Raw genomic sequence first — 27,995 nt, 5'->3', positions numbered from 1 at the left:
AATAATTTATCAATGGTAGTTGTTTTTAACATTGTCGCTGTAGCGACTCGATCTAATGGTTTCTACAAACGTCTAAAAAAGCATTTTTTTCACTTCGGAGCTGATATGAAGAACAAAATTACCTCGTATATTAAATATCCATTTTATAACTTCAAAAAAACACATTTAACGTCAAATTATTACTTAAAAACCCTCAAAATATTTTGACAACGTAAACAAGCATGTATCCATTAGGGGAGGTCACTCTGTCTTAGAGACCTGTTGCCTTTTATTTCCAACATCTGATATTCCATCAGCTCTTAGTTCTATATGTTTGTCAGCTGTATAATATCCATCTCTATCTCTTTTATATCCGAGTTTAGGCGTCCCCACATAGGTATGTCGTGCGTACGTTCTCATATCCTACTTCACTTTTATTAGCAAAATCTTCATCCGCGACGTCGCCGCTATTCATATCTTTATCTGCCACTTCATCCCTAGCATTGTCTATTTTAGTTCTATCCTCTGTGTAGGTCTGTTTTTTCCTGTATTTCTACTGTTTTCGCAACTTGATCTACCTGATCTTCATCATCGTTGTCATCTTTAAAACTCACCTGGTGTAAATGACTACTGTGGAGTATCTTTTAATTCCTGACTTTCTATTCTCGATCTTGAACAGCGGTCAGTTGATCATCTACTTTAAACATATCATTTATAAATGTATCCACTATTTTGTTTTCCGAACATCTGTGTCTTCTACTACGATCCTAACAGCCTAAACTTTGTTGTCATAGCCCACCCTCTGCTCGATTTTGTACTTCATTGCCTGTTCTTCAACTATCGCTTGCGTGTTCTTCAGCCTTTCGTTCAAATCTTCTATGTGATGTCTAGCAGTTAGTTTATTGATCATACCTCTTGGCTGTATACCACACACTTTTTATATCGGCTTATTTTGTTTCCCTTCAAACATGAGCTTTTACGATGCTCTCTTCGTCGTCTTATTGGGAGTACAATTGAACAACAATAGTGCTTTAGTATCACTTCCAGTCTTGTTCTTATTATGACACTCATGTCCAAAACATAGCTAGGAGAGTCTGTCCATTTTTCATAAGGGGTTGTCCTCAATGTTTGCATGTTCGTTTATCTACAAAGTTCTTGTATCATATTAGAATCAAAATGTTCGCCGTGATCAGAATGTTTGATATATGGTACAGCATAATAGACTATGAAGTTGTTGAAAAATACTTTTTCGGTGGTTTTAGCTGTTTGGTTTCTTGTAGGTATTGCTTGGGCGAATTTGGTGTAGTGGTCATTTATTACTAAAATGTTTGAAATGATACCTTTACATAGTTTAAATATAAGACAATTTATGCATACTCTTTCCATTGGATAAGTTGATGTGATGGTAACTACCGGAGCTCTCGTGTTAGTTCGATTCTTTCTCAGAATACATTTATGCCAGTTGTTGATTCAGCTTTTAACGTCTTGTGGCAACCCCGCCAAAGAACCTCTCTTTAAATAGTCCTGTCCTTGCCAAGACATACACCCGTATGTTCTCTTTTCAATATTTCTTATCTGTAGCATGGCTGTACTATCAGCTTGCCATAATCTCTCTCTTGTATTTGTACATCACACCCTCTTCATAATCAGATTCTCGTAAGATTTCTCATTACTATGTTGTCTCTTCCATATATTTTTTTTTGGTAGTATCTGGTCTATGGTCGCTCTTTTCCATTCCTCAATCATTGAATGCTGTCTCTGGTTTCTTCTAACATGTCTTAACATCTTCTGTGCTAGCGTCTGTCTTGATTCCAATTGAGTCTTTACTAGGTTTATGTTCATGGATGTATTAGTCTGTATCGGTTGTGCTATCACATTTAGCCTTTACTGCGTCGTCATCTTGTGCCTTCTGTCCATAGTCTCTTTCTGCATATCTACTTATCTATCGGCATCTGCATTTTTCAATCCCGCTCTGTATTGTATTGTGATGTGGCCTTTGGCCTATTGCATATACTTCGGAAGATTATTATACGTGTATACTTTAAACTTGGTTATGTTCAAATGAATTCATCTGTGATTGCACATTTCAACGCCAAAAATTCAATTTTATGCGCCGGATAGTTTTGGCTCTCACTTTGGATAGTTTACAGTGCATTCGTTGATAAATTGGCTCTTAATTTGGATATTGTATCGTATACTCGTGAATAAATTGACTCTTACTTTGGATATTGTATCGTATACTCGTTGATAAATTTGCTTTTACTTTGGATATTGTATCGTATACTCGTTGATAAGTTGGCTCTTACTTTGGATATTGTATCGTATACTGGTTGATGAATTGACTCTTACTTTGGATATTGTACCGTACAATCTTTGATAAATTTTCCCTTACTTTAGATGGTTTCAGTCGATATAGTTTTGTTGATGTTACAAGATGACATGAAACCATTTTGTTTGAAATACAACCTGATACTCGTTAATAAAAGATTCGTACATCTAAATGCTAAAGGGACACAATTTAGGTTGATGCGTAACAAAAAGTTTCATTTTAATGTTAAACTCAATTGACTTTAATAGTCAAAACAATTAAAAGCACATCTTTTGTGTACAGATAAAAAAAATATTAGCAATAAATTGGCGTTTTTTAAATTAGGGAATTTGTGACCACGTAAAGGAAAAAAAAAATGAAGAATTACAGTTTTATCTGTACACAAATTATATGCGTTTTTTGTTCATTCTTGTGTAATGAGTTAAATATTATAACGCATTTAAACGAAAATAATGTTTTCTATCAATCTATATTGTTACCCTTTAAAACACCCATTCAAAACCACCATTTAAAACCACCATTTAAAACCCCCCACATTTATAACCCCCATTTAAAAAAAAATAACCCCAATTTAAGCCCCCCCATTTACCCCCATCTAAACCCCCATATAAACCCCCAATATATAACTCCCCATTTGAAAAACAAACATTTAACCCCCCATTTAAACCCCCTATTTAAAATCCCCTATTTATAATCCCTCCATTTAAAAACTCCACATTTAACCCCTCATTTATAACCCCATTTAAAAAAACATTTAGCTCCCCCATTTATAACCCCCCATTTAAAAACCTTTACCCCCCCTTTTTAAACCCCCATTTTAAACCCCCTATTTATAACCCCTATTAAAAAAACACACATTTATAACCCCCCATTTAAAACCCCCATTTAAAAACCCCCATTTAAAACCTCCATTTAAAACCCCCACATTTAAAACACCCATTTAAAACCCCCATTTAAAACCCCATTTAAACCCCCATTTAAAACCCCCATATAAACCCCCTATTTGACCCCCCAATTTAAAACCTTCCATTTATACCCCCCCCCATTTAAAAAACACTCATTTAAAAAAAACATTTAAAAACCCCAATTAATAACCCCCGCCCCCCATCCCCCATTTAAAAACCACCATTTAGAAAAAAAACATTTAAAAAAACCCATAGGCTACAGTTTTGGAGTTATGAAACATTAAATATTTTTTGTTAACGGAAGAAACAATCCTTTGATTGAGCCCTTTAAAATGCCCCCCCGCCCCCCGTCCCCAGTTATTTAGGGTAACAAGCTTAATAACTTATCTGAATAAGCCCGATTACGGTTTCTTGATTTAACTGACTTAAAATGAGTTTGTCGTGATTATTATAAAGATGAACCTAAACAAAGCACTTCAGAATTATATTGAAATTTGTCATAAGGCATCTAATTCGTAAACATTCAAATATTATATAAAACTATTTTTATGTCGACACCATTAACAAACAACAATAGTTAAAGATGCACTCTTACTCCCAGATAAGATTTACCACAATTGATGACATTGTTTAGATATTTTAAAAAGGATGAATAAATGTCGATATCAATGATTCTTATGAAGGATACCGAGTTTAATTTGAAAGAAATGAGCATAAAACAAGGTATTTCTGCCTTATATATAAGCGACTATAGTGGACTACAGCAAATCTGTTAGCGTTCACCAATCATTTAATGTTTTTGCACTTTCTACTTAATATTTTCCATATTAAATGCATGATTAAGTAAGTAGTTTTATTAGTCAAAATTTATGTTTGTTATACATGTGTATGTATTGTTTTGAATAAAAGTGTCACTTTAAAGTGTTCAGTTTAAACCTGCTCACCACTTCTTTAGTCGTTAATATGAACAAATAAATGATCCGAAGCGAGAACGGGCCTTTAAATGATGTATTGTAATATTTCGCAATCGACATTTTATTTATCTTTTAAAAGGAAGTACTTCGGCGGTATGGTTGCTCATATCAATATCTAATTTCGGATAGTAAAAACTTCTTCGTCTTAAGTTTAACCTCTGATAATCAGAGTACTTCGGTTTACTTCAATAAGGTAGGGAATGTCAACATCTGAGTGAGTTTAAAATCAAACATGGCGGATGATATTCATAGGTAAGTCTTTTAGACACCTTATGGTATGCGCTTTATAAAACTATCTCACTTAAAGCTATGGCAATTATATTCATGAGCCAGCTACGTTGTATCCTTTAAAAATAGAGAATATGATATCAGAAAGAGTCTAAGTAAGCAATGTATCTAAACCATTCTCATGGTATGATGAGTGAGTGAGTGAGTGAGTGAGTGAGTGAGTGAGTGAGTGAGTGAGTGAGTGAGTGAGTGAGTGAGTGAGTGAGTGAGTGAGTGAGTGAGTGAGTGAGTGAGTGAGTGAGTGAGTGAGTGAGTGAGTGAGTGAGTGAGTGAGTGAGTGAGTGAGTGAGTGAGTGAGTGAGTGAGTGAGTGAGTGAGTGAGTGAGTGAGTGAGTGAGTGAGTGAGTGAGTGAGTGAGTGAGTGAGTGAGTGAGTGAGTGAGTGAGTGAGTGAGTGAGTGAGTGAGTGAGTGAGTGAGTGAGTGAGTGAGTGAGTGAGTGAGTGAGTGAGTGAGTGAGTGAGTGAGTGAGTGAGTGAGTGAGTGAGTGAGTGAGTGAGTGAGTGAGTGAGTTGGTGTGTAAGTAAGTAATTTGTAACGAAGTAAGTTAGTTGTTGTTATTTTTATATTTGTGACATGTGCAATTCAAACAAATTGCATCATATTTACAAAAGGTTGCACCCGACCCGATGCGTCTATAAGTCACAAAAGTTGAAAATAGTTCGTATACATACATTATATATATGTGACTTCGAAGTAAAGACTGTTAAATCAAAACAAAATTTGTACAAATAAGTTCAATGTTTAATTTGGCCTGTTTGAGGTAAACAACTACTTTATTTTCCAACGTAGTAGTTAGATCTATCATACTCAACATATGTAGAGTATGTACTACACGAATGGAAGTCCTGCTCCGCCTGGTATCTTTCGGAGGTCGTTTTTCAGGGGTGGTGAAAGTTGAATAGGGTTCTACAACCATGTTCTATCATTCATTAAAGAGATATACTCCCATTAAAGTCAATTAAATGGTGGATGACAACCAGCGTCCTGTCCCTTAGGTCGCGGTTGGGCATATTTTTTTTTAAATATGCCTCGATCATTAAAAACAGAACAGAACAGTTTTGCTTTCTCTGATAACGTTAATACGAGATCTGATAACACGCATTTAACAATGTACGGTTATGCTTTATAATATTGACTTTACATTAGGGTATAAAAATCTGCGATCAAATCTTTTTTCAGCAATCTTTTAGCGTTGGTTTGCAGACATTTACGCAAAATGGTAGCTCTGTGAGAGTGCAGCTTTAAATGTAAACATATTCATAACCATACAATACAAACAATTTAATGACGTAAAGATAAAATGGTCTGGTTCACTAAAGGTCAGAAATGGCCCTGTCAGTGTTATGTTAAACTCTTTCTTATTTTGGAAGAACAATCAATACCAAATTAGAAATGAAATTGCATTGTGCTATTTTATTATTTTTTTGGTTGCTATGGTAACAAGTCATTCAATAGGTATGTTTTCCAATAATTCTGTATACTAGTAATTGACAGACTATTAAACACTGGTGATGATATAGTTTATTTATCTAGCGCAACAGCAACAAAAATGAGCCAGTTAGATATAAGGACAGTTTGCATTTTCTTTAAATGAGGAGTAAGAATGTAACCATGGTAACGCGCCAATAAATCGTATTTTTTTTTGCAATGCCTAACATATATATATGTGGTCAAACAGAGAAGTATAGACAGAAGTAAATTTGAAGTAACGGACTGAGTTATTATCTTAAAAGGATCTTGATCGTGAAAGAAAGTCATGATGTATATTTCTACGAAAAAGTGAATAGTTTTCTAGATACTGATGAAATAAGTGTTATAAACTTTTATTTCGTTGGATTTTTTTTTATAAGATTAAGGTATTTAGGATGTTATAATAATTAATTGTTTCGTGGCAGTATTATGAATTGAATAGATAAAGTGAGACGTCTGTTAACTATGGTGGCTATTTTAAGTACATCTCTGTCACTACGTTGGCCATTCTTAGTACAAGTCTGTTAACTACGGTGCCCATTTTACGTACACGTCTGTCAACTACGGTGGCCATTTTAAGTACACGTCTGTCCACTACGTTGGCCATTTTAAGTACACGTCTGTCCACTACGGTGGCCATTTTAAGTACACGTCTGTCCACTACGGTGGCCATTTTAAGTACACGTCTGTCAACTACGGTGGCCATTTTAAGTACACGTCTGTCAACTACGGTGGCCATTTTAAGTACACGTCTGTCAACTACGGTGGCCATTTTAAGTACACGTCTGTCAACTACGGTGGCCATTTTAAGTACACGTCTATCAACTACGGTGGCCATTTTAAGTACACGTCTGTCCACTACGGTGGTCATTTTAAGTTCACGTCTGTCAACTACGGTGGCCACTTTAAGTACACGTCTGTCAACTACGGTGGCCATTTTAAGTACACGTCTGTCAACTTCGGTGGCCATTTTAAGCACACGTCTGTCCACTACGGTAGCCATTTTAACCACACGTCTGTCAACTACGGAGTCATTTTAAGTACACGTCTGTCCACTACCGTGGCTATTTTCACCACACGTCTTTCCACTACGGAGGCCATTTTAAGTATACGTCTGTTCACTACGGAGGCCATTTTAAGCACAAGTCTGTCCACTACGGTGGCCATTTTAAGCACACGTCTGTCCACTACGGTGGCCAATTTAAGCACACGTCTGTCCACTACGGTGGCCATTTTAAGCACACGTATGTCCACTAAGGTGGCCATTTTCAGCACACGTCTGTCCACTACGGTGGCCATATTCAGTACACGTCTGTCCACTATGGTCGCGATTTTGAGTACACGTCTGTCAACAACGGTGGCCATTTTAAGTACACGTCTGTCAACTAAGGTGGTCATTTTAAGTACAAGTCTGTCCACTACGGTGGCGATTTTGAGTACACGTCTGTCCACTACGCTGGCCATATTAAGCACACGTCTGTCCATTGCGGTGGCCATTTTCAGCACAAGTCTGTCCACTACGGTGGCCATTTTGAGTTTACGTCTGTCCACTACGGTGGCCATTTTAAGCACACGTCTGTCAACTAAGGTGGCAATTTTAAGTACACGTCTGTCAACTATGGTGGTCATTTTAAGTCCACGTCTGTCCACTGCGGGGCCATTTTAAGCACACGTCTGTCCACTGCGGTGGCCATTTTAAGTACACGTCTGTCAACTACGGTGGCCATTTTAAGTACACGTCTGTCAACTAAGGTGGCCATTTTAGGTACACGTCTGTCAACTACGGTGGCCATTTTAAGTACACGTCTGTCAACTACGGTGGTCATTCAAAGCAAACGTCTGTCAACTACGGTGGCCATTTTGAGTACACGTCTGTCAACTAAGGTGGCCATTTTAAGTAAACGTCTGTCAACTATGGTGGCCATTTTAAGTCCACGTCTGTCCACTGCGGGGCCATTTTAAGCACACGTCTGTCCACTGCGGTGGCCATTTTAAGCACACGTCTGTCTACTGCGGTGGCCATTTTAGGTACACGTCTGTCAACTACGGTGGCCATATTAAGTACACGTCTGTCAACTACGGTGGCCATTTTAAGTACACGTCTGTCAACTACGGTGGCCATTTTAAGTACACGTCTGTCCACTACGGTGGCCATTTTAAGTACACGTCTGTCCACTACGGTGGCCATTTTAAGTACACGTCTGTCAACTACGGTGGCCATTTTAAGCACACGTCTGTCCATTACGGTGGCCATTTTAAGTACACGTCTGTCAACTACGGAGTCATTTTAAGCACACGTCTGTCCACTACGGTGGCTATTATAACCACAAGTCTGTCCACTACGGAGGCCATTTTAAGTACACGTCTGTTCACTACGGAGGCAATTTGAAGCACAAGTCTGTCCACTACGGAGGCCATTTTAAGCACAAGTCTGTCCACTACGGTGGCCACTTTAAGTAGACGTCTGTCCACTACGGTGGCTATTATAACCACACCTCTGTCCACTACGGTGGCCATTTTAAGCACACGTCTGTCCACTACGGTGGCCATTTTAAGCACACGTATGTCCACTACGGTGGCCATTTTCAGTGCACGTCTGTCCACTACGGTCGCGATTTTGAGTAGACGTCTGTCAACAACGGTGGCCATTTTAAGTACACGTCTGTCAACTAAGGTGGCAATTTTAAGTACAAGTCTTTCCACTACGGTGGCCATTTTGAGTACACGTATGTCCACTACGGTAGCCATTTTAAAGACACGTCTGTCCACTACGGTTGCCATTTTCAGCACAAGTCTGTCCACTACGGTGGCCATTTTGAGTTCACGTCCGTCCCCTACGGTGGCCATTTTAGGCACAAGTCTGTCAACTACGGTGGCCATTTTAAGCACACGTCTGTCCACTACGGTGACCATTTTAAGTACACGTCTGTCATCTACGGTGGCCATTTTAAGTTCACGTCTGTCCACTACGGTGCCCATTTTGAGTTCATGTCTGTCCACTACGGTGGCCATTTTTAGTACACGTCTGTCCTCTACGGTGGCCATTTTGAGTACACGTCTGTCAACTACGGTGCCCATTTTAAGTACACCTCTGTCCACTACGGTGACCATTTTAAGTACACGTCTGTCAACTACGGTGGCCATTTTGAGTTCACGTCTGTCCACTTCGTTGACCATTTTGAGTTCACTTCTGTCCACTACGGTGGCCATTTTAAGTACATCTCTGTCCTCTACGGTGGAAATCTTGAGTACACGTCTGTCAACTACGGTGGCCATTTTGAGTAGACGTCTGTCCACTACGGTGGCCATTTTAAGTACACGTCTGTCCACTACGGTGGCCATTTTAACTACACGTCTGTCAACTACGGTGGCCATTTTAAGTACACGTCTTTCCACTAAGGTGGTCATTTTAAGTACACGTCTGTCCACTACAGTGGCCATTTTGAGTACACGTCTACCAACTACGGTGGCCATTTTAAGTACACGTCTACCAACTATTGTGCCCATTTCAGCTAACGTCTACCAACTACGATTCTTATTTTAGTCCACCTCTATAACGTACGGTGCCAATTTCAGACCGCATCATCTCTTAGCTGCCAGACTGACGGGAGAGGATAAGGAGGTCACGGATGAGGGAACGTTCAGGACGATTGTTGACCGCTTCAACAGACTTGATGAAGTAACCAAGGCCATACAGTCCGTCGGGGTGGACCAGTGTGGAATCATATTTGGTATTACTTTGACTTACATACTAACATGTTACTTTGTTAGTGTTTGATGCTGGTTTCAATTGCATTCGTCATTGTAAGATATAATCTCATTTTATATGGATACAAAAGATGGAACATATGCTTGTGCGCTCAATAACAGATATGCGACAAAAGCTAGGTCCATAGGCGGCAGAGGAAAACAGACTTTCTTATCTCTTCCTTTACAGGTCCGCCTATAATCCTAAGTACTAATGTTGTTTCTTCTTCTTCTATTTTTCGAACCCGCTTGCGGTGAGGTAGACATAGTTGTAATTCCGTGTATGTGCGTACGTGCGTTAGTGCGTTCGTTATTGCTGAATTTGTCCGAGCTGTATCTTAATCATGCATTATGGATTTAACATAAAATGCCATGAAATTTTACCATGCTGTGGCGGCGTGTCAAATACAAAACCAAGGTCCATACCTCAAAGGTCAAGGTAAATTTAGAAGTCGAAAGTTGAAATAGTCCTTGTGCGGGCTACATCTTTACCATGCATTATAGGACTTTTTTTTCAAAAAAAACTTTCCATAAAGATTCACCATGATGTGGCGAGGTGTCCCACAAAAATCCAAGGACCTTATCTCAGAGGTCAATGTAAAGTTAGATGTCAAAGGTTGAAATGATCCTTGTCAGAGCTATATATTGGCCATGCATTACAGGATTTTTCAAAGAAAACATGCCACGAAGGTTCACCATGATAAGGCGGTGTGAGACCCACGTCTGTACCTGAAAGGTCACAGTTAAAGGTTGTCCGGGCTGTATCTTGACCATGAATTTTAGGATTTCAAAAAAAAAGCCATGAAAGTTTACTATGATGAGACGGCATTTTGTGCATACGTCCCAGGTCTGTACCTCAAAGGTCAAGATTAGAGGTCAAAGGTTATGTCTTGACCATGTGTTATAGGATTTTCTAATAATTCGCCATGAAGGTTCACTATGATGAGGTGACGTGTCGTGCACATATCCCAGGTCTGTACCTCAAAGGTCAAGGTTAGAGGTCAAAGGTTGAAATGAGCCTTATCCGTACTGTTTCTCGACCATATATTATTGGATTTTTAAATAATTTGGAATGAAGGTTCACTGATGAGGTGAATTGACGTGCACATATCCCAGGTCTGTACCTCAAAGGTCAAGGTTAGAGGTCAAATGTTGTAATGAGCTTGTCCGGGCTGTTTCTTGACCATATTTTGTAGGATTTTCATAAACCTTTCCATGGAGGTTAACCGTGCTAAGGCGTAATATTGCAGGTACACGTTTTGTTAAACACCATGTGATTATGTGTTGCAATTGCATGAAAGAGCATTTTGTCTGTGTCAAAGATTCTTTTAACGGGCTTGACATGTCGCCATTTGTTGTCTTGTCATTGCATTACTTTTAAAACAATAATTCTATTTTGGCCACGCTATTCATTTACCTCCACCTGAAATTAACGTTGATGCGTATGAACAGTGTACAAAGCTGCATCCATAAGCTTGTTCTAAAGCAAGGATTGTTCGACGCGACCTTTTCCGCCAATATGTGTTTCCGACAATTTAAGAAAATACATTCAAAGGTGAATGTTTCGAACTCCAGGTTGTTTCAAAATTCGTACGCATCACCCTTTTCTCTTTCCATACAAGCCTGATAATTGTTAAAACAGTATTGTTGTTCCCTCAGGTATCGACTATACGACGAGTAACGAGACCCAGGGTAAGAATACATTCGGTGGTAACAGTCTTCATACGGTCAAGGAGAAGACAATTAATCCGTATCAAGAGGTAAGTAATTAGGGGTGTGAAGTTTGGGGTTTCTAATGAATATTGCGAACCTTGATCCTATTCATTGCAAAGTTTTAAGTGTAACGAAACCCAGGCTAAGACAACATTCGGGGGTAACTGTCTACATACAGTCAATGAGAAGACAATAAATCCGTACCAAGAGGTAAGTAATTAGGGATGTTAGGTTTGGGGTTTCTAATGAAGATGGCGAACCTTGGCCTCATTCATTACAAAGTTTTAAGTGTAACGATACCCAGGGTAAGAATAAATTCAGCGGTTACTGACTACATACGGTCAAGGAGAACAACAATCTGTACCAGGATGTACGTTAGTATGGTATGTGAAGTTTGGGGATTCAAATGTAACCACCGGAACAACTTCAAATTCTCGTAAATATAGATCTACCGGAATTCAATTTAATCCCTGAATGTTTACACTATCGCAACATGTTGTTATTCGTTAAAGTCTTCCTCTGTCACGCGTTAAAAGATATATGTAAATCTAATACTTTAAAAAAATGCTTGATTGTATTAATGGAACATCGTTTATAAAAATACACCGTTCGCTTTCATTTCAGAAGCATAATACCAAGTTCCCACCAACGGGTCGAAAACACATTCTATTTTGAGGCGATCAGTACGGGCCGAAGACACATTATTTTTTATGGCTATCAGTACGGATCAAAGACACATTCTTTTTAGGCTATCAGTACGGATCGAAGAAACATTCTATTTTGGAGGTGATCAGTTCGGATCGAAGACACATTCTATTTTTAAGGCGATCAGTACGAATCGAAGACACATTCTATTTTTAAGGTGATCAGTACGAACCGAAGACACATTCTATTTTTCGAGGCAATCAGTACGGACCGAAGACACATTCTATTTTTGAGGTGTCTAGTACGGATCGAAGACACATTCTATTTTTCGAGGTGATCAGTACAAATCGAAAACACATTCTATTTAAGGCGATAAGTACGGATCGAAGACACATTCTTTTTTTCGAGGTGATCAGTACAAATCGAAAACACATTCTATTTAAGGCGATAAGTACAGATCGAAGACACATTCTATTTTTCGAGGCAATCAGCCCCATACAAAGTTGTATGGTTGCAGCCACAATCAATCCGTCATAACGTTTCAGGGACACTCCGGGAAGTGTATTTGCTTGTTCCAGTTACCAATAATGATTGACTAAGAGAATGATAAAATACTGTTCCATGGACTAATAGCAGTTGTTGCTGTCTTACTTAATTTTAATTTTACATGGGGATTGCATACGATTTTCAAGGCATGGCTGATGATTATTGCAGGTGATCTGTATTTTGGGTGAAACTCTGGAACCGCTAGACGATGATGGCATCATCCCAGCCTACGGCTTCGGGGACAAGGGCACACCAGACCGGAAGTTGTTCCCTCTCAAACCAGAGGTAATAGGTGTTTAAGCATTGCAAATCATACTTTTGCGGTAGACTAGCAATATGTATTGAAATTTTAAGAATAAAAAAACAGTACTGCACAAAATGCCAAAATTCATTCGTGATTTGTTGATTAAATGGCCTTTTTATATTTTTTTGAAAAAGAGTCAATTAAATTAAGACATTTGAACATTATTCTTATTTGTGCTCTGTCGGTTTGACTAGAATACCAAATAAATGTGAATAGCTTTCCGATCTTAACCTATATATATATACAGTCGAACCCAGTTGGTTCGAACTGGCTTGGCTCGATTACCTCATTGACTCGAACTAGCTTGGCACGATTGCCTCGTTTGCTCGAACTGGCTTGGATCGATTACCTCATTGGCTCGAACTGGCTTGATTCGATTGCCTCATTGGCTCGAATTGGCTTCGCTCGATTGCCGCATTGGCTCACTCTGGCTTGGCTCGATTTTTCCTCATTGGCTCGAACTGGCTTGGCTCGATTGCCTCGTTGCCTCGAACAGACTTGGCTCGATTGCTTCATTGGCTCGAACTGACTTGGCTCAATTGCCTTGTTGGCTCGAAGTGGCTTAGCTCGATTGCCTCATTGGCTCGAACTGGCTTGGCTCGAATGCTGCGTTGGCTCGAACTGGATGCTAAGGACCGATTTTTTTATACTGAAGGTAAGTATTTCCGTTTGGCTCGAAATCCCCCGAGGATCGAGTTATTTTCGCCAGTCCCCAGGCCCCAATTTCTCGAAACTTCTTAAGCTTAACAGGCTTGAGTAGCTTATTTCAATTAGCCAAAACACATACTTACATTGTATCTTGATATATGAAAAATGGTTTAATGTGATTTTCGTAATGATAATTCCTATGTAAAAGTATAAAAACTCCCAAAGAAGTGAATATTACGCAATTTATTGTAAACCAAAAATAGTGAGCTTATCTTAATCCTGCTATAAGAGACATAAGAAGTTTCGAGAAATCGGGACCGGGAGTTCAAATCAACGAGTTTTGACTGTATATGTATTGTATAACCTCTACTAATGTAAACATAACATTCCCGTGTCTATGTTTCAACGAGGTTTGACTGTATAGGTATTGTATAACCTCTACTAATGTAAACATAACATTCCCCGTGTCTATGTTTCAACGAGGTTCGACTGTATAGGTATTGTATAACCTCTACTAATGTAAACATATCATTCCCCGTGTCTATGTTTCAACGAGGTTTGACTGTATAGGTATTGTATAACCTCTACTAATGTAAACATAACATTCCCCGTGTCTATGTTTCAACGAGGTTTGACTGTATATGTATTGTATAACCTCTACTAATGTAAACATAACATTCCCCGTGTCTATGTTTCAACGAGGTTCGACTGTATAGGTATTGTATAACCTCTACTAATGTAAACATAACATTCCCCGTGTCTATGTTTCAACGAGGTTCGACTGTATAGGTATTGTATAACCTCTACTAATGTAAACATAACATTCCCCGTGTCTATGTTTCAACGAGGTTTGACTGTATAGGTATTGTATAACCTCTACTAATGTAAACATAACATTCCCCGTGTCTATGTTTCAACGAGGTTCGACTGTATAGGTATTGTATAACCTCTACTAATGTAAACATAACATTCCCCGTGTCAATGTTTCAACGAGGTTCGACTGTATAGGTATTGTATAACCTCTACTAATGTAAACATAACATTCCCCGTGTCTATGTTTCAACGAGGTTCGACTGTATAGGTATTGTATAACCTCTACTTATGTAAACATAACATTCCCCGTGTCTATGTTTCAACGAGGTTCGACTGTATAGGTATTGTATAACCTCTACTAATGTAAACATAACATTCCCCGTGCCTATGTTTCAACGAGGTTCGACTGTGTAGGTATTGTATAACCTCTACTAATGTAAACATAACATTCCCCGTGTCTATGTTTCAACGAGGTTCGACTGTATAGGTATTGTATAACCTCTACTAATGTAAACATAACATTCCCCGTGTCAATGTTTCAACGAGGTTCGACTGTATAGGTATTGTATAACCTCTACTAATGTAAACATAACATTCCCCGTGTCAATGTTTCAACGAGGTTCGACTGTGTAGGTATTGTATAACCTCTACTAATGTAAACATAACATTCCCCGTGTCAATGTTTCAACGAGGTTCGACTGTATAGGTATTGTATAACCTCTACTAATGTAAACATAACATTCCCCGTGTCTATGTTTCAATGAGGTTTGACTGTGTAGGTATTGTATAACCTCTACTAATGTAAACATAACATTCCCCGTGTCTATGTTTCAACGAGGTTCGACTGTATAGGTATTGTATAACCTCTACTAATGTAAACATAACATTCCCCGTGTCAATGTTTTAACGAGGTTCGACTGTATAGGTATTGTATAACCTCTACTAATGTAAACATAACATTCCCCGTGTCTATGTTTCAACGAGGTTCGACTGTATAGGTATTGTATAACCTCTACTAATGTAAACATAACATTCCCCGTGTCTATGTTTCAACGAGGTTCGACTGTATAGGTATTGTATAACCTCTACTAATGTAAACATAACATTCCCCGTGTCTATGTTTCAATGAGGTTTGACTGTGTAGGTATTGTATAACCTCTACTAATGTAAACATAACACTCCCCGTGTCTATGTTTCAACGAGGTTCGACTGTATAGGTATTGTATAACCTCTACTAATGTAAACATAACATTCCCCGTGTCAATGTTTCAACGAGGTTCGACTGTATAGGTATTGTATAACCTCTACTAATGTAAACATAACATTCCCCGTGTCTATGTTTCAACGAGGTTCGACTGTATAGGTATTGTATAACCTCTACTAATGTAAACATAACATTCCCCGTGTCTATGTTTCAACGAGGTTCGACTGTATAGGTATTGTATAACCTCTACTAATGTAAACATAACATTCCCCGTGTCAATGTTTCAACGAGGTTCGACTGTATAGGTATTGTATAACCTCTACTAATGTAAACATAACACTCCCCGTGTCTATGTTTCAACGAGGTTCGACTGTATAGGTATTGTATAACCTCTACTAATGTAAACATACCATTCCCCGTGCCAATGTTTCAACGAGGTTCGACTGTATAGGTATTGTATAACCTCTACTAATGTAAACATAACATTCCCCGTGTCTATGTTTCAACGAGGTTCGACTGTATAGGTATTGTATAACCTCTACTAATGTAAACATAACATTCCCCGTGTCTATGTTTCAACGAGGTTCGACTGTATAGGTATTGTATAACCTCTACTAATGTAAACATAACATTCCCCGTGTCAATGTTTCAACGAGGTTCGACTGTATAGGTATTGTATAACCTCTACTAATGTAAACATAACATTCCCCGTGTCAATGTTTCAACGAGGTTCGACTGTATAGGTATTGTATAACCTCTACTTATGTAAACATACCATTCCCCGTGTCAATGTTTCAACGCGGTTCGACTGTATAGGTATTGTATAACCTCTACTAATGTGAACATAACTTTCCCCGTGTCTATGTTTCAACGAGGTTTGATTGTATAGGTATTGTATAACCTCTACTTATGTAAACATACCATTCCCCGTGTCAATGTTTCAACGAGGTTCGACTGTATAGGTATTGTATAACCTCTACTAATGTGAACATAACTTTCCCCGTGTCTTTGTTTCAACGAGGTTCGACTGTATAGGTATTGTATAACCTCTACTTATGTAAACATAACATTCCCCGTGTCAATGTTTCAACGAGGTTCGACTGTATAGGTATTGTATAACCTCTACTAATGTAAACATAACATTCCCCGTGTCAATGTTTCAACGAGGTTTGACTGTATAGGTATTGTATAACCTCTACTAATGTAAACATAACATTCCCCGTGTCTATGTTTCAACGAGGTTTGACTGTGTAGGTATTGTATAACCTCTACTAATGTAAACATAACATTCCCCGTGTCTATGTTTCAACGAGGTTCGACTGTATAGGTATTGTATAACCTCTACTAATGTAAACATAACATTCCCCGTGTCAATGTTTCAACGAGGTTTGACTGTATAGGTATTGTATAACCTCTACTAATGTAAACATAACATTCCCCGTGTCTATGTTTCAACGAGGTTTGACTGTATAGGTATTGTATAACCTCTACTAATGTAGACATAACATTCCCTGTGTCTATGTTTCAACGAGGTTCGACTGTATAGGTATTGTATAACCTCTACTAATGTAAACATAACATTCCCCGTGTCAATGTTTCAACGAGGTTCGACTGTATAGGTATTGTATAACCTCTACTAATGTAAACATAACATTCCCCGTGTCTATGTTTCAACGAGGTTCGACTGTATAGGTATTGTATAACCTCTACTAATGTAAACATAACATTCCCCGTGTCCATGTTTCAACGAGGTTCGACTGTATAGGTATTGTATAACCTCTACTAATGTAAACATAACATTCCCCGTGTCTATGTTTCAACGAGGTTCGACTGTATAGGTATTGTATAACCTCTACTAATGTAAACATAACATTCCCCGTGTCTATGTTTCAGCGAGGTTCGACTGTATAGGTATTGTATAACCTCTACTAATGTAAACATAACATTCCCCGTGTCTATGTTTCAACGAGGTTCGACTGTATAGGTATTGTATAACCTCTACTAATGTAAACATAACATTCCCCGTGTCTATGTTTCAACGAGGTTCGACTGTATAGGTATTGTATAACCTCTACTAATGTAAACATACCATTCCCCGTGTCCATGTTTCAACGAGGTTCGACTGTATAGGTATTGTATAACCTCTACTAATGTAAACATAATATTCCCCGTGTCTATGTTTCAACGAGGTTCGACTGTATAGGTATTGTATAACCTCTACTAATGTAAACATAACATTCCCCGTGTCCATGTTTCAACGAGGTTCGACTGTATAGGTATTGTATAACCTCTACTTATGTAAACATAACATTCCCCGTGTCTATGTTGCAGAACGACTGTGATGGATTTATGGAGGTGATGGACGTGTACAATCACGTGACCCCTGGTCTGAAGCTTGGTGGACCTACAAACCTTGCGCCTCTCATTGACGAGGCAGTACACATCGTAAAGAACACCAAAAAGGTAGAAGGCTTCCGAAGCGAACAGTTATATTATATTATATATCGATCATTCGGAACTCCTCGGTCATTTTCCATCGTAAACAACCACGGATGTATGCTGGTTCATTTGTACGAGGGATGTCCGGAAAGTTTTGAGACTATGTCTCTATTTCACACAGATTTTAATATAAATCAACAAACAATACATAGCTGTGTAGACTATTTTAAGCAGGGAAATGGTTGTCAATACAACCCATGCAGCGCTTCACGGAGCACTTTAAAATTGACGTTTTATGAAAATTATTCACAATTCACCACTCCGTCTGAATAATAAACGTAAAAACGTCACGTTAAAACATATGACGACACTTCGACAGTATGAGGTCATCTAACTGTAAACAAGTGTAACGGTCAGCAGAAGAAGAAGTAGTTTGTAAATTTTAGAATAATAGTATTGCATTATTGTCGTGTTTTAACATGTATGTTGTATATTTGAGTTTAAAATGATTGCCAATGAAGTCAATTATTCCATAAATAAGAAAGATTCCCAAAAGTAAAATCATTACGTTTTACTGCTTAATTGAAATTACTACGCGATCTACTTGCATCGTACTTAAAATGTAATTTCTGACATTGTAAACCGTCCATATACATCCGAGGTTATTTTCGATGGGAAATCGGCGAGGAGTTCCGAGTTTATTATACCTTGATTAAGATTGAACAAGCAGTTATGATGTTAGTTTTTCCAATTACAACTCAATGTTTGTTTATCGCATGTCAAGACAAGCTTTTTGGTATTTAAACATAATTGCACAATAAAAAAGTAAAGGTGATACTTGATCTGATGGGAGTCGAACTCACAACCCATATACAACTTAACCACTCTTATCGTTTAAACTTTTCCATGTTTAGTACCACATCCTTGTGATAGCAACGACAGGGCAGCTAGCATGCCAAGCGGAAACAGTCGCCTCCATCGTCACTGCATCCAACTTCCCCCTTTCCATCATTGTCGTAGGAGTCGGGGACGGTCCATGGGACGCCATGAACGACTTTGATGACCTACTTCCGGAGAGGATATTTGATAACTTTCAGTTTGTGAACTTCCACAAAGTGAAGCAAGGCGCTCGGAACCCACAGGCGTCTGTGGCGCTCGCCGCCCTTATGGAAATTCCCGATCAATACATGTATATAAAGGACTTGAAACTCGTGGAGAAACTCACTTGAATTATGCTTTATTTTGGAAAAAAGGATTTGAGCTACGCATCGAGCTATGGATTGTTAAAGATGCACTCCTACTCCCAAATCAGATTTATTACAATTCATACAATAAATATACCAACAAGGGTGAATAAATGTCGAAAACAACGATTCTTTTGAAGGATATCGAGTTTAATTTGAAAGAAAGGTGCACAAAAGAAGGTATTTCTACCTTATAAGACGATAGTAGATCACAGTAAATCTTTAAGCACTCACCAATCATTTAATATTTTTGCGTTTTCAGCTATTAAATACATGGTCACAATCTTGTTACCAGTTATTAATATGTTCAATAAAAGTGTTATTTAGTAAGCATGTAAAGATTTATCACTCAAAATTAATGTTTGTTATATATGTGTACGTATCGATTTTGAAAAAGAGTGTCACTTTAAAAGAACAAACAACCCTCCGTATCGATAAAAATGATGCGCGATTTCATTTTCACTTACGTGCATTTCTTTTCTTGTTTTCAATACATGTAAATGTTTATTACTTAATGTCAACATTGTTATCTCGCGTTTTATCATACTGGGGTGCGCAAAGTGTAGAAAGTGATCGTAACCTTGAATGATGATGATGAATCATTTTGAGTCGTAAACAAGTCGTAATCAAGCCTTAGTTTCATATTACAGTATAGGGTACTTTTGAATTTTGTCAAATTTCATTTTATGTTTAAAGCAATGTATTATATTGATGATATACATGTTCAGGTATGTGTAAAATATAATTTTGGCTAGTTGGAATGAGTTATTATGACTTAAATGAGCCTTTATCATCAAGTCACTGTGTCTAAATTCTGTATATAATGTATATATGTCAAAAAGGAGGTCCGTTCTGGTTACTCGATATTTTTGTTTACGATTTTATTGATCCATATCCTTTTTAATATACTAAATTGTATGTCTAACTATGGCTTAAGAACGGCTCTAGTTACACCATCGTGTGGTTTCAAAAGTCACATTTTATAAATTTATCGTCGAGTATGTGATATCATATACAAGTATAAATCGTTTATACTGATAAAGGCTGTCATGAATTCTAATCGGTTGGATAACGAAGCGTATGTTGTATTTACTGATGGTCTAGTCGGTTTGTTATGGAGGTGTATATAATATATACTTTTTTATGGCAGTAAACATCGAATATACTGATCACATACTCAATATATACGATAGTCGCTTCCATAACAAGCCGACTAGACAACATGACCACATCATCAGTATATAATTATGATATACGCTTCCATAAAAAGCCGACTAGACTGCGTGACCACATCATCAGTATTTACGATATACGCTTCCATAACAAGCCGACTAGACTACATGACAACACCATCAGTATATACGATATACGCTTCCATAACAAGCCGACTATACTACATGACCACAGCATCAGTATATACGATATACGTTTCCATAACAAGCCGACTAGACTTCATGACCACATCATCAGTATGTACTGTAAACGCTTCCATAACAAGCTGACAACACTACATGACCTCATCATCAGTATATACGAAAAACGCTTTCATAACAAGCTGAATGAACTACATGACCACATCATCAGTATATACGGTATACGCTTCCATAACTAGCCGACAAGACTACATGGCCACATCATCAGTATACACAGTATACGCTTCCATAACTAGCCGACAAGACTATATGACCACATCATCAGTATATACGGTATATGCTTCCATAACTAGCCGACAACACTACATGACCACATCATCAGTATATACGGTAAATGCTTCCATAACTAGCCGACAACACTACATGACCACATCATCAGTATATACTGTATAAGCTTCCATAACTAGCCGACAAGACTACATGACCACATCATCAGTATATACGGTAAATGCTTCCATATCTAGCCGACAAGACTACATGACCACATCATCAGTATGTACGACGAACGCTATCATATCAAGCCTACTAGACTTCCTGGCCACATCATCAGTTTATTCGATATACGCTTCCATATCAAGCCGTCTAGTCTACATGACCACATCATCAGTATATACGGTATACGATTCCATAACAAGCCGACAAGACTTCATGACCACATCATCAGTATATACGATATACGCTTCCATATCAAGCCGTCTAGTCTACATGACCACATCATCAGTATATACGATATACGCTTCCATAACAAGTCGACAAGACTACATGGCCACATCATCAGTATATACGGTATACGCTTTCATAACAAGCCGACCTCACTTCATTATCACACCATCAGTGTATACGCATCTGTAACAAGCCAACTAGTCTACATTACCAGGTCATCAGAATAAACTTCATACGCTTTCATAACAACCGACAACACGACATGACCACATCATCAGTATATACGGTATACGCTTTCATAAAAAGCCAGTTAGACTACATGACCACATCATCAGTATATACGATATACGCTTTCATAACAAGCCGACAACACTACATCACCACATCATCAGTATATACAGTATACGCTTCCATAAATAACCGACAAGACTACATGACCATATCATCAGTATATACGGTATACGCTTCCATAACAAGCCGACAAGTCTACATGACCACGCAATCAGTATATACGCTATACGCTTCCGTAACAAGCCAACTAGTCTACATGACCACATCATCAGTATATACGGTATACGCTTTTATAACAAGCCGACTATACTACATGACCTCATCATCAGTATATACGATATACGCTTCCATAACAAGCCGACTAGACAACATGACCACATCATCAGTATATACGATATACGCTTCCATAAAAAGCCGACTAGACTTCACGACAACATCATCAAAATGAACGATATACGCTTCCATAACAAGCCGACTAGAAGACATGACCACACCATCAGTATATACGATATACGCTTCCATAACAAGCCGACTAGACTGCATGAACACATCATCAGTATATACGATAAACGCTTCCATAACAAGCCAACTAGACGACATGACCACACCATCAGTATATACGATATACGCTTCCATAACAAGCTGACTAGACTACATGACCACATCATCAGTATATACGATATACGCTTCCATAACAAGCCGACTAGACGACATAATCACTTAATCAGTATATACGGTAAACGCTTCCATAACAAGCCGACAAGACTGCATGAACACATCATCAGTTTATACAATAAACGCTTCCATAACAAGCCGACCAGTCTACATGATCACTTAATCAGTATATACGGTATACGCTTCCATAACAAGCCGACTAGACTGCATGAACACATCATCAGTATATACGATAAACGCTTCCATAACAAGCCGACTAGTCTACATGATCACTTAATCAGTATATACGGTATACGCTTCCATAACAAGCCGACTTGACTACATGAACACATCATCAGTTTATACGATAAACGCTTCCATTACAAGCCGACTAGTCTACATGATCACTTTATCAGTATATACGGTATACGCTTCCATAACAAGCCGACTAGACTACATGAACACATCATCAGTATATACGATATACGCTTCCATAACAAGCCGACTAGACTACATGAACACATCATCAGTATACGATAAACGCTTCCATAACAAGCCGACTAGACTACATGAACACATCATCAGTATATACGATAAACGCTTCCATAACAAGGCGACTAGACTACATGAACACATCATCAGTATATACGATAAACGCTTTCATAACGAGCCGACTAGACTACATGACCACTCCATCAGTATATACCATAAACGCTTTCATAACAAGCCGACTAGACTACATGACCACATCATCAGTATATACGATATACGCTTCCATAACAAACCGAGTAGACTACATGACCACATCATCAGTATATACGATATACGCTTCCATAACAAACCGAGTAGACTACATGATCTCATCATCAGTAGATACGATATACGCTTCCATAATAAACCCAGTAGACTACATGATCACATCATCAGTATATACGGTATACGCTTCCATAACAAGCCGACTAAACTACATGATCACATCATCAGTTTATACGATATACGCTTCCATAACAAGCCGACTAGACTACATGACCACATCATCAGTATATACCATGAACGCTTCCATAACAAGACGACTAGACTACATGACCACATCATCAGTATATACCATGAACGTTTCCATAACAAGCCGACTAGACTACATTACCACATCATCAGTATATACGGTATACGCTTCCATAACAAGCCGACTAGACTACACGAACACATCATCAGTATATACGGTATACGCTTCCATAACAAGCCGACTAGTCTGCATGAACACATCATCAGTATATACGGTATACGCTTTCATAACAAGCCGACTAGACTACATGAACACATCATCAGTATATACGGTATACGCTTCCATAACAAGCCGACTAGACTACACGAACACATCATCAGTATATACGGTATACGCTTCCATAACAAGCCGACTAGTTTACACGAACACATCATCAGTATATACGATAAACGCTTTCATAATAAGCCGACAAGACTACATGACCACACCATCAGTATATACCATAAACGCTTTCATAAGAAGACGACTAGACTACACGAACACATCATCAGTATATACGATATACGCTTTCATAACAAACCGAGTAGACTACATGACCACATCATCAGTATATACGATAAACGCTTCCATAACAAGCCGACTAGACTACATGACCACATCATCAGTATATACGATAAACGCTTCCATAACAAGCCGACTAGACTACATGACCACATCATCAGTATATACGATATACGCTTCCATAACAAGCCGACTAGACTACATGACCACATCATCAGTATATACGATATACGCTTCCATAACAAGCCGACTAGACTACATGACCACATCATCAGTATATACGATATACGCTTCCATAATACACCGACTAGACTACATGACCACATCATCAGTATATACGGTATACGCTTCCATAACAAGCCGACTAAACTACATGATCACATCATCAGTATATACCATAAACGCTTCCATAACAAGCCGACTAAACTACATGACCACATCATCATTATATACGATAAACGCTTCCATAACAAGCCGACTAGACTACATGACCACATCATCAGTATATACCATGAACGCTTCCATAACAAGCCGACTAGACTACATGACCACATCATCAGCATATACCATAAACGCTTCATAACAAGCCGACTAGACTACATGACCACATCATCAGCATATACCATAAACGCTTTCATAACAAGCCGACTAGTCTACATGATCACATCATCAGAATATAAGGTATACGCTTCCATAACAAGCCGACTTGAGTACATGAACACATCATCAGTTTATACGATAAACGCTTCCATTACAAGCCGACTAGTCTACATGATCACTTTATCAGTATATACGGTATACGCTTCCATAACAAGCCGACTAGACTACATGAACACATCATCAGTATATACGGTATACGCTTCCATAACAAGCCGACTAGACTACATGAACACATCATCAGTATATACGATAAACGCTACCATAACAAGCCGACTAGACAACATGACCACATCATCAGTATATACGATAAACGCTTCCATAACAAGGCGACTAGACTACATGACCACATCATCATTATATACGATAAACGCTTTCATAACAAGCCGACTAGACTACATGACCACACCATCAGTATATACCATAAACGCTTCCATAACAAGCCCACTAGACTACATGACCACATCATCAGTATATACGATATACGCTTCCATAACAAACCGAGTAGACTACATGACCACATCATCAGTATATACGATATACGCTTCCATAACAAACCGAGTAGACTACATGATCTCATCATCAGTATATACTATATACGCTTCCATAATAAACCGAGTAGACTACATGATCAAATCATCAGTATATACGGTATACGCTTCCATAACAAGCAGACTAAACTACATGATCACATCATCAGTATATACGATATACGCTTCCATAACAAGCCGACTAGACTACATGACCACATTATCAGTATATACCATGAACGCTTCCATAACAAGCCGACTAGACTACATGACCACATCATCAGTATATACCATGAACGTTTCCATAACAAGCCGACTAGACTACATGACCACATCATCAGTATATACGGTATACGCTTCCATAACAAGCCGACTAGACTACATGACCATATCATCAGTATATACGGTATACGCTTCCATAACAAGCCGACTAGACTTCACGAACACATCATCAGTATATACGGTATACGCTTCCATAACAAGCCGACTAGACTACACGAACACATCATCAGTATATACGGTATACGCTTCCATAACAAGCCGACTAGTCTACACCAACACATCATCAGTATATACGATAAACGCTTCCATAACAAGCCGACTAGACTACACGACCACATCATCAGTATATACGATATACGCTTTCACAACAAACCGAGTAGACTACACGACCACATCATCAGTATATACGATAAACGCTTCCATAACAAGCCGACTAGACTACATGACCACATCATCAGTACATACGATAAACGCTTCCATAACAAGCCGACTAGACTACATGACCACATCATCAGTATATAAGATATACGCTTCCATAACAAGCCGACTAGACTACATGACCACATCATCAGTATATACGATATACGCTTCCATAACAAGCCGACTAGACTGCATGACCACATCATCAGTATATACGATATACGCTTCCATAATAAACCGACTAGACTACATGACCACATCATCAGTATATACGGTATACGCTTCCATAACAAGCCGACTAAACTACATGATCACATCATCAGTATATTCCATAAACGCTTCCATAACAAGCCGACTAAACTACATGACCACATCATCAGTATATACGATAAACGCTTCCATAACAAGCCGACTAGACTACATGACCACATCATCAGTATATACCATGAACGCTTCCATAACAAGCCGACTAGACTACATGACCACATCATCAGCATATACCATAAACGCCTTCATAACAAGCCGACTAGACTACATGACCACATCATCAGTATATACGGTATACGCTTCAATAACAAGCCGACTAGACTACATGAACACATCATCAGTATATACGGTATACGCTTCCATAACAAGCCGACTAGACTACATGAACACATCATCAGTATATACGGTATACGCTTCCATAACAAGCCGACTAGACTACATGATTACATCATCAGTATATACGGTATACGCTTCCATAACAAGCCGACTAAACTACATGAACACATCATCAGTATATACGATAAACGCTTCCATAACAAGCCGACTAGTCTACATGATCACTTAATCAGTATATACGGTAAACGCTTCCATAACAAGCCGACTAGACGACATGATCACTTAATAAGTATATACGATATACGCTTCCATAACAAGCCGACTAGACTGCATGACCACATTATCAGTATATACGATATACGCTTCCATTACAAGCCGACTAGACTGCATGACCACACCAACAGTATATACGATATACGCTTCCATAACAAACCGACTAGACTGCATGAACACATCATCAGTATATACGACATACGCTTCCATAACAAGCCAACTAGACTAACTGACCACACCATCAGTATATACGATATACGCTTCCATAACAAGCCGAAGAGTCTACATGATCACTTAATCAGTATATACGGTAAACGCTTCCATAACAAGCCGACTAGACGACATGATCACCTAATAAGTATATACGATATACGCTTCCATAACAAGCCGACTAGACTGCATGACCACATTATCAGTATATACGATATACGCTTCCATTACAAGCCGACTAGACTGCATGACCACACCAACAGTATATACGATATACGCTTCCATAACAAACCGACTAGACTGCATAACCACATCATCAGTATATACGACATACGCTTCCATAACAAGCCAACTAGACTTACTGACCACACCATCAGTATATACGATATACGCTTCCGTAACAAGCCGACTAGACTGCATGAACACATCATCAGTATATACGATATACGCTTCCATAACAAGCCGACTAGTCTACATGATCACTTAATCAGTATATACGATATACGCTTTCATAACAAGCCGACTAGACTACATGAACACGTCATCAGTATATACGATATACGCTTCCATAACAAGCCGACTAGTGTACATGATCACTTAATCAGTATATACGGTATACGCTTCCATAACAAGCCGATAAGACGACATGATCACTTAATCAGTATATACGATATACGCTTCCATAACAAGCCGACAAGACTGCATGAACACAACATCAGTATATACGTAATACGCTTCCATAATAAGCCGAATACACTACATGGCCACATCATCAGTACTAGGCTTCCTGACCAAATCACCAGTTTATATGATAAACGCTTCCATAACAAACCGACTAGACTACATGATAGTGTTACCACTATTTATGATATACGCTTTCATAACAAACCGACAGCTCTACATAACAACATTCACTGTATGTACGACATACGCTTCCGTACTTCACTGTTACAGGTCACGTTTTTTTTTCTTTTATCTTATCAGGTATGTAATACCGATCTTGTCTTTACCGTGTTAAACTTAAAACACAGTTTAAAGTTAATTTTTCGCTAAATATTTCGCTCTGGTTAATTCTGTAACTTAAGAAATAATAAAAAAAAACTCAATTGTCAATAGTATTTTGAATATAAACAATGCTACAAATGTTGAACGGTTGATTTAAAGTG

At 38.4% G+C, this 27,995-nt stretch overlaps 1 protein-coding gene across 1 annotated transcript; it reads left to right on the top strand.

Annotated features, from left to right (window-relative positions):
- The first annotated feature begins 4,243 nt into the window (after positions 1–4,243).
- On the top strand, positions 4,244–20,006 carry LOC128204259 (uncharacterized). The gene is made up of 6 exons (XM_052905665.1): positions 4,244–4,439; positions 9,523–9,677; positions 11,353–11,453; positions 12,766–12,882; positions 17,898–18,029; positions 18,920–20,006. The coding sequence occupies exons 1-6, from the start codon at positions 4,420–4,422 to the stop codon at positions 19,232–19,234; spliced, it is 840 nt and encodes a 279-aa protein (XP_052761625.1). The 5' UTR covers positions 4,244–4,419; the 3' UTR covers positions 19,235–20,006.
- The last annotated feature ends 7,989 nt before the right edge of the window (positions 20,007–27,995 follow it).

The sequence above is a fragment of the Mya arenaria genome, chromosome 10 (genome assembly GCF_026914265.1).
Source record: "Mya arenaria isolate MELC-2E11 chromosome 10, ASM2691426v1".
Taxonomy (NCBI): domain Eukaryota; kingdom Metazoa; phylum Mollusca; class Bivalvia; order Myida; family Myidae; genus Mya; species Mya arenaria.
This window is presented reverse-complemented; position numbering and strand designations above follow the sequence as displayed.

Coding starts and splice junctions, on each gene's coding strand:
- LOC128204259 (XM_052905665.1), top strand. CDS start 4,420: ATGGCGGATGATATTCATAG. Junction 11,454..12,765: donor CAATTAATCCGTATCAAGAG/GTAAGTAATTAG, acceptor TGATTATTGCAG/GTGATCTGTATTTTGGGTGA. Junction 18,030..18,919: donor TCGTAAAGAACACCAAAAAG/GTAGAAGGCTTC, acceptor TTCCATGTTTAG/TACCACATCCTTGTGATAGC.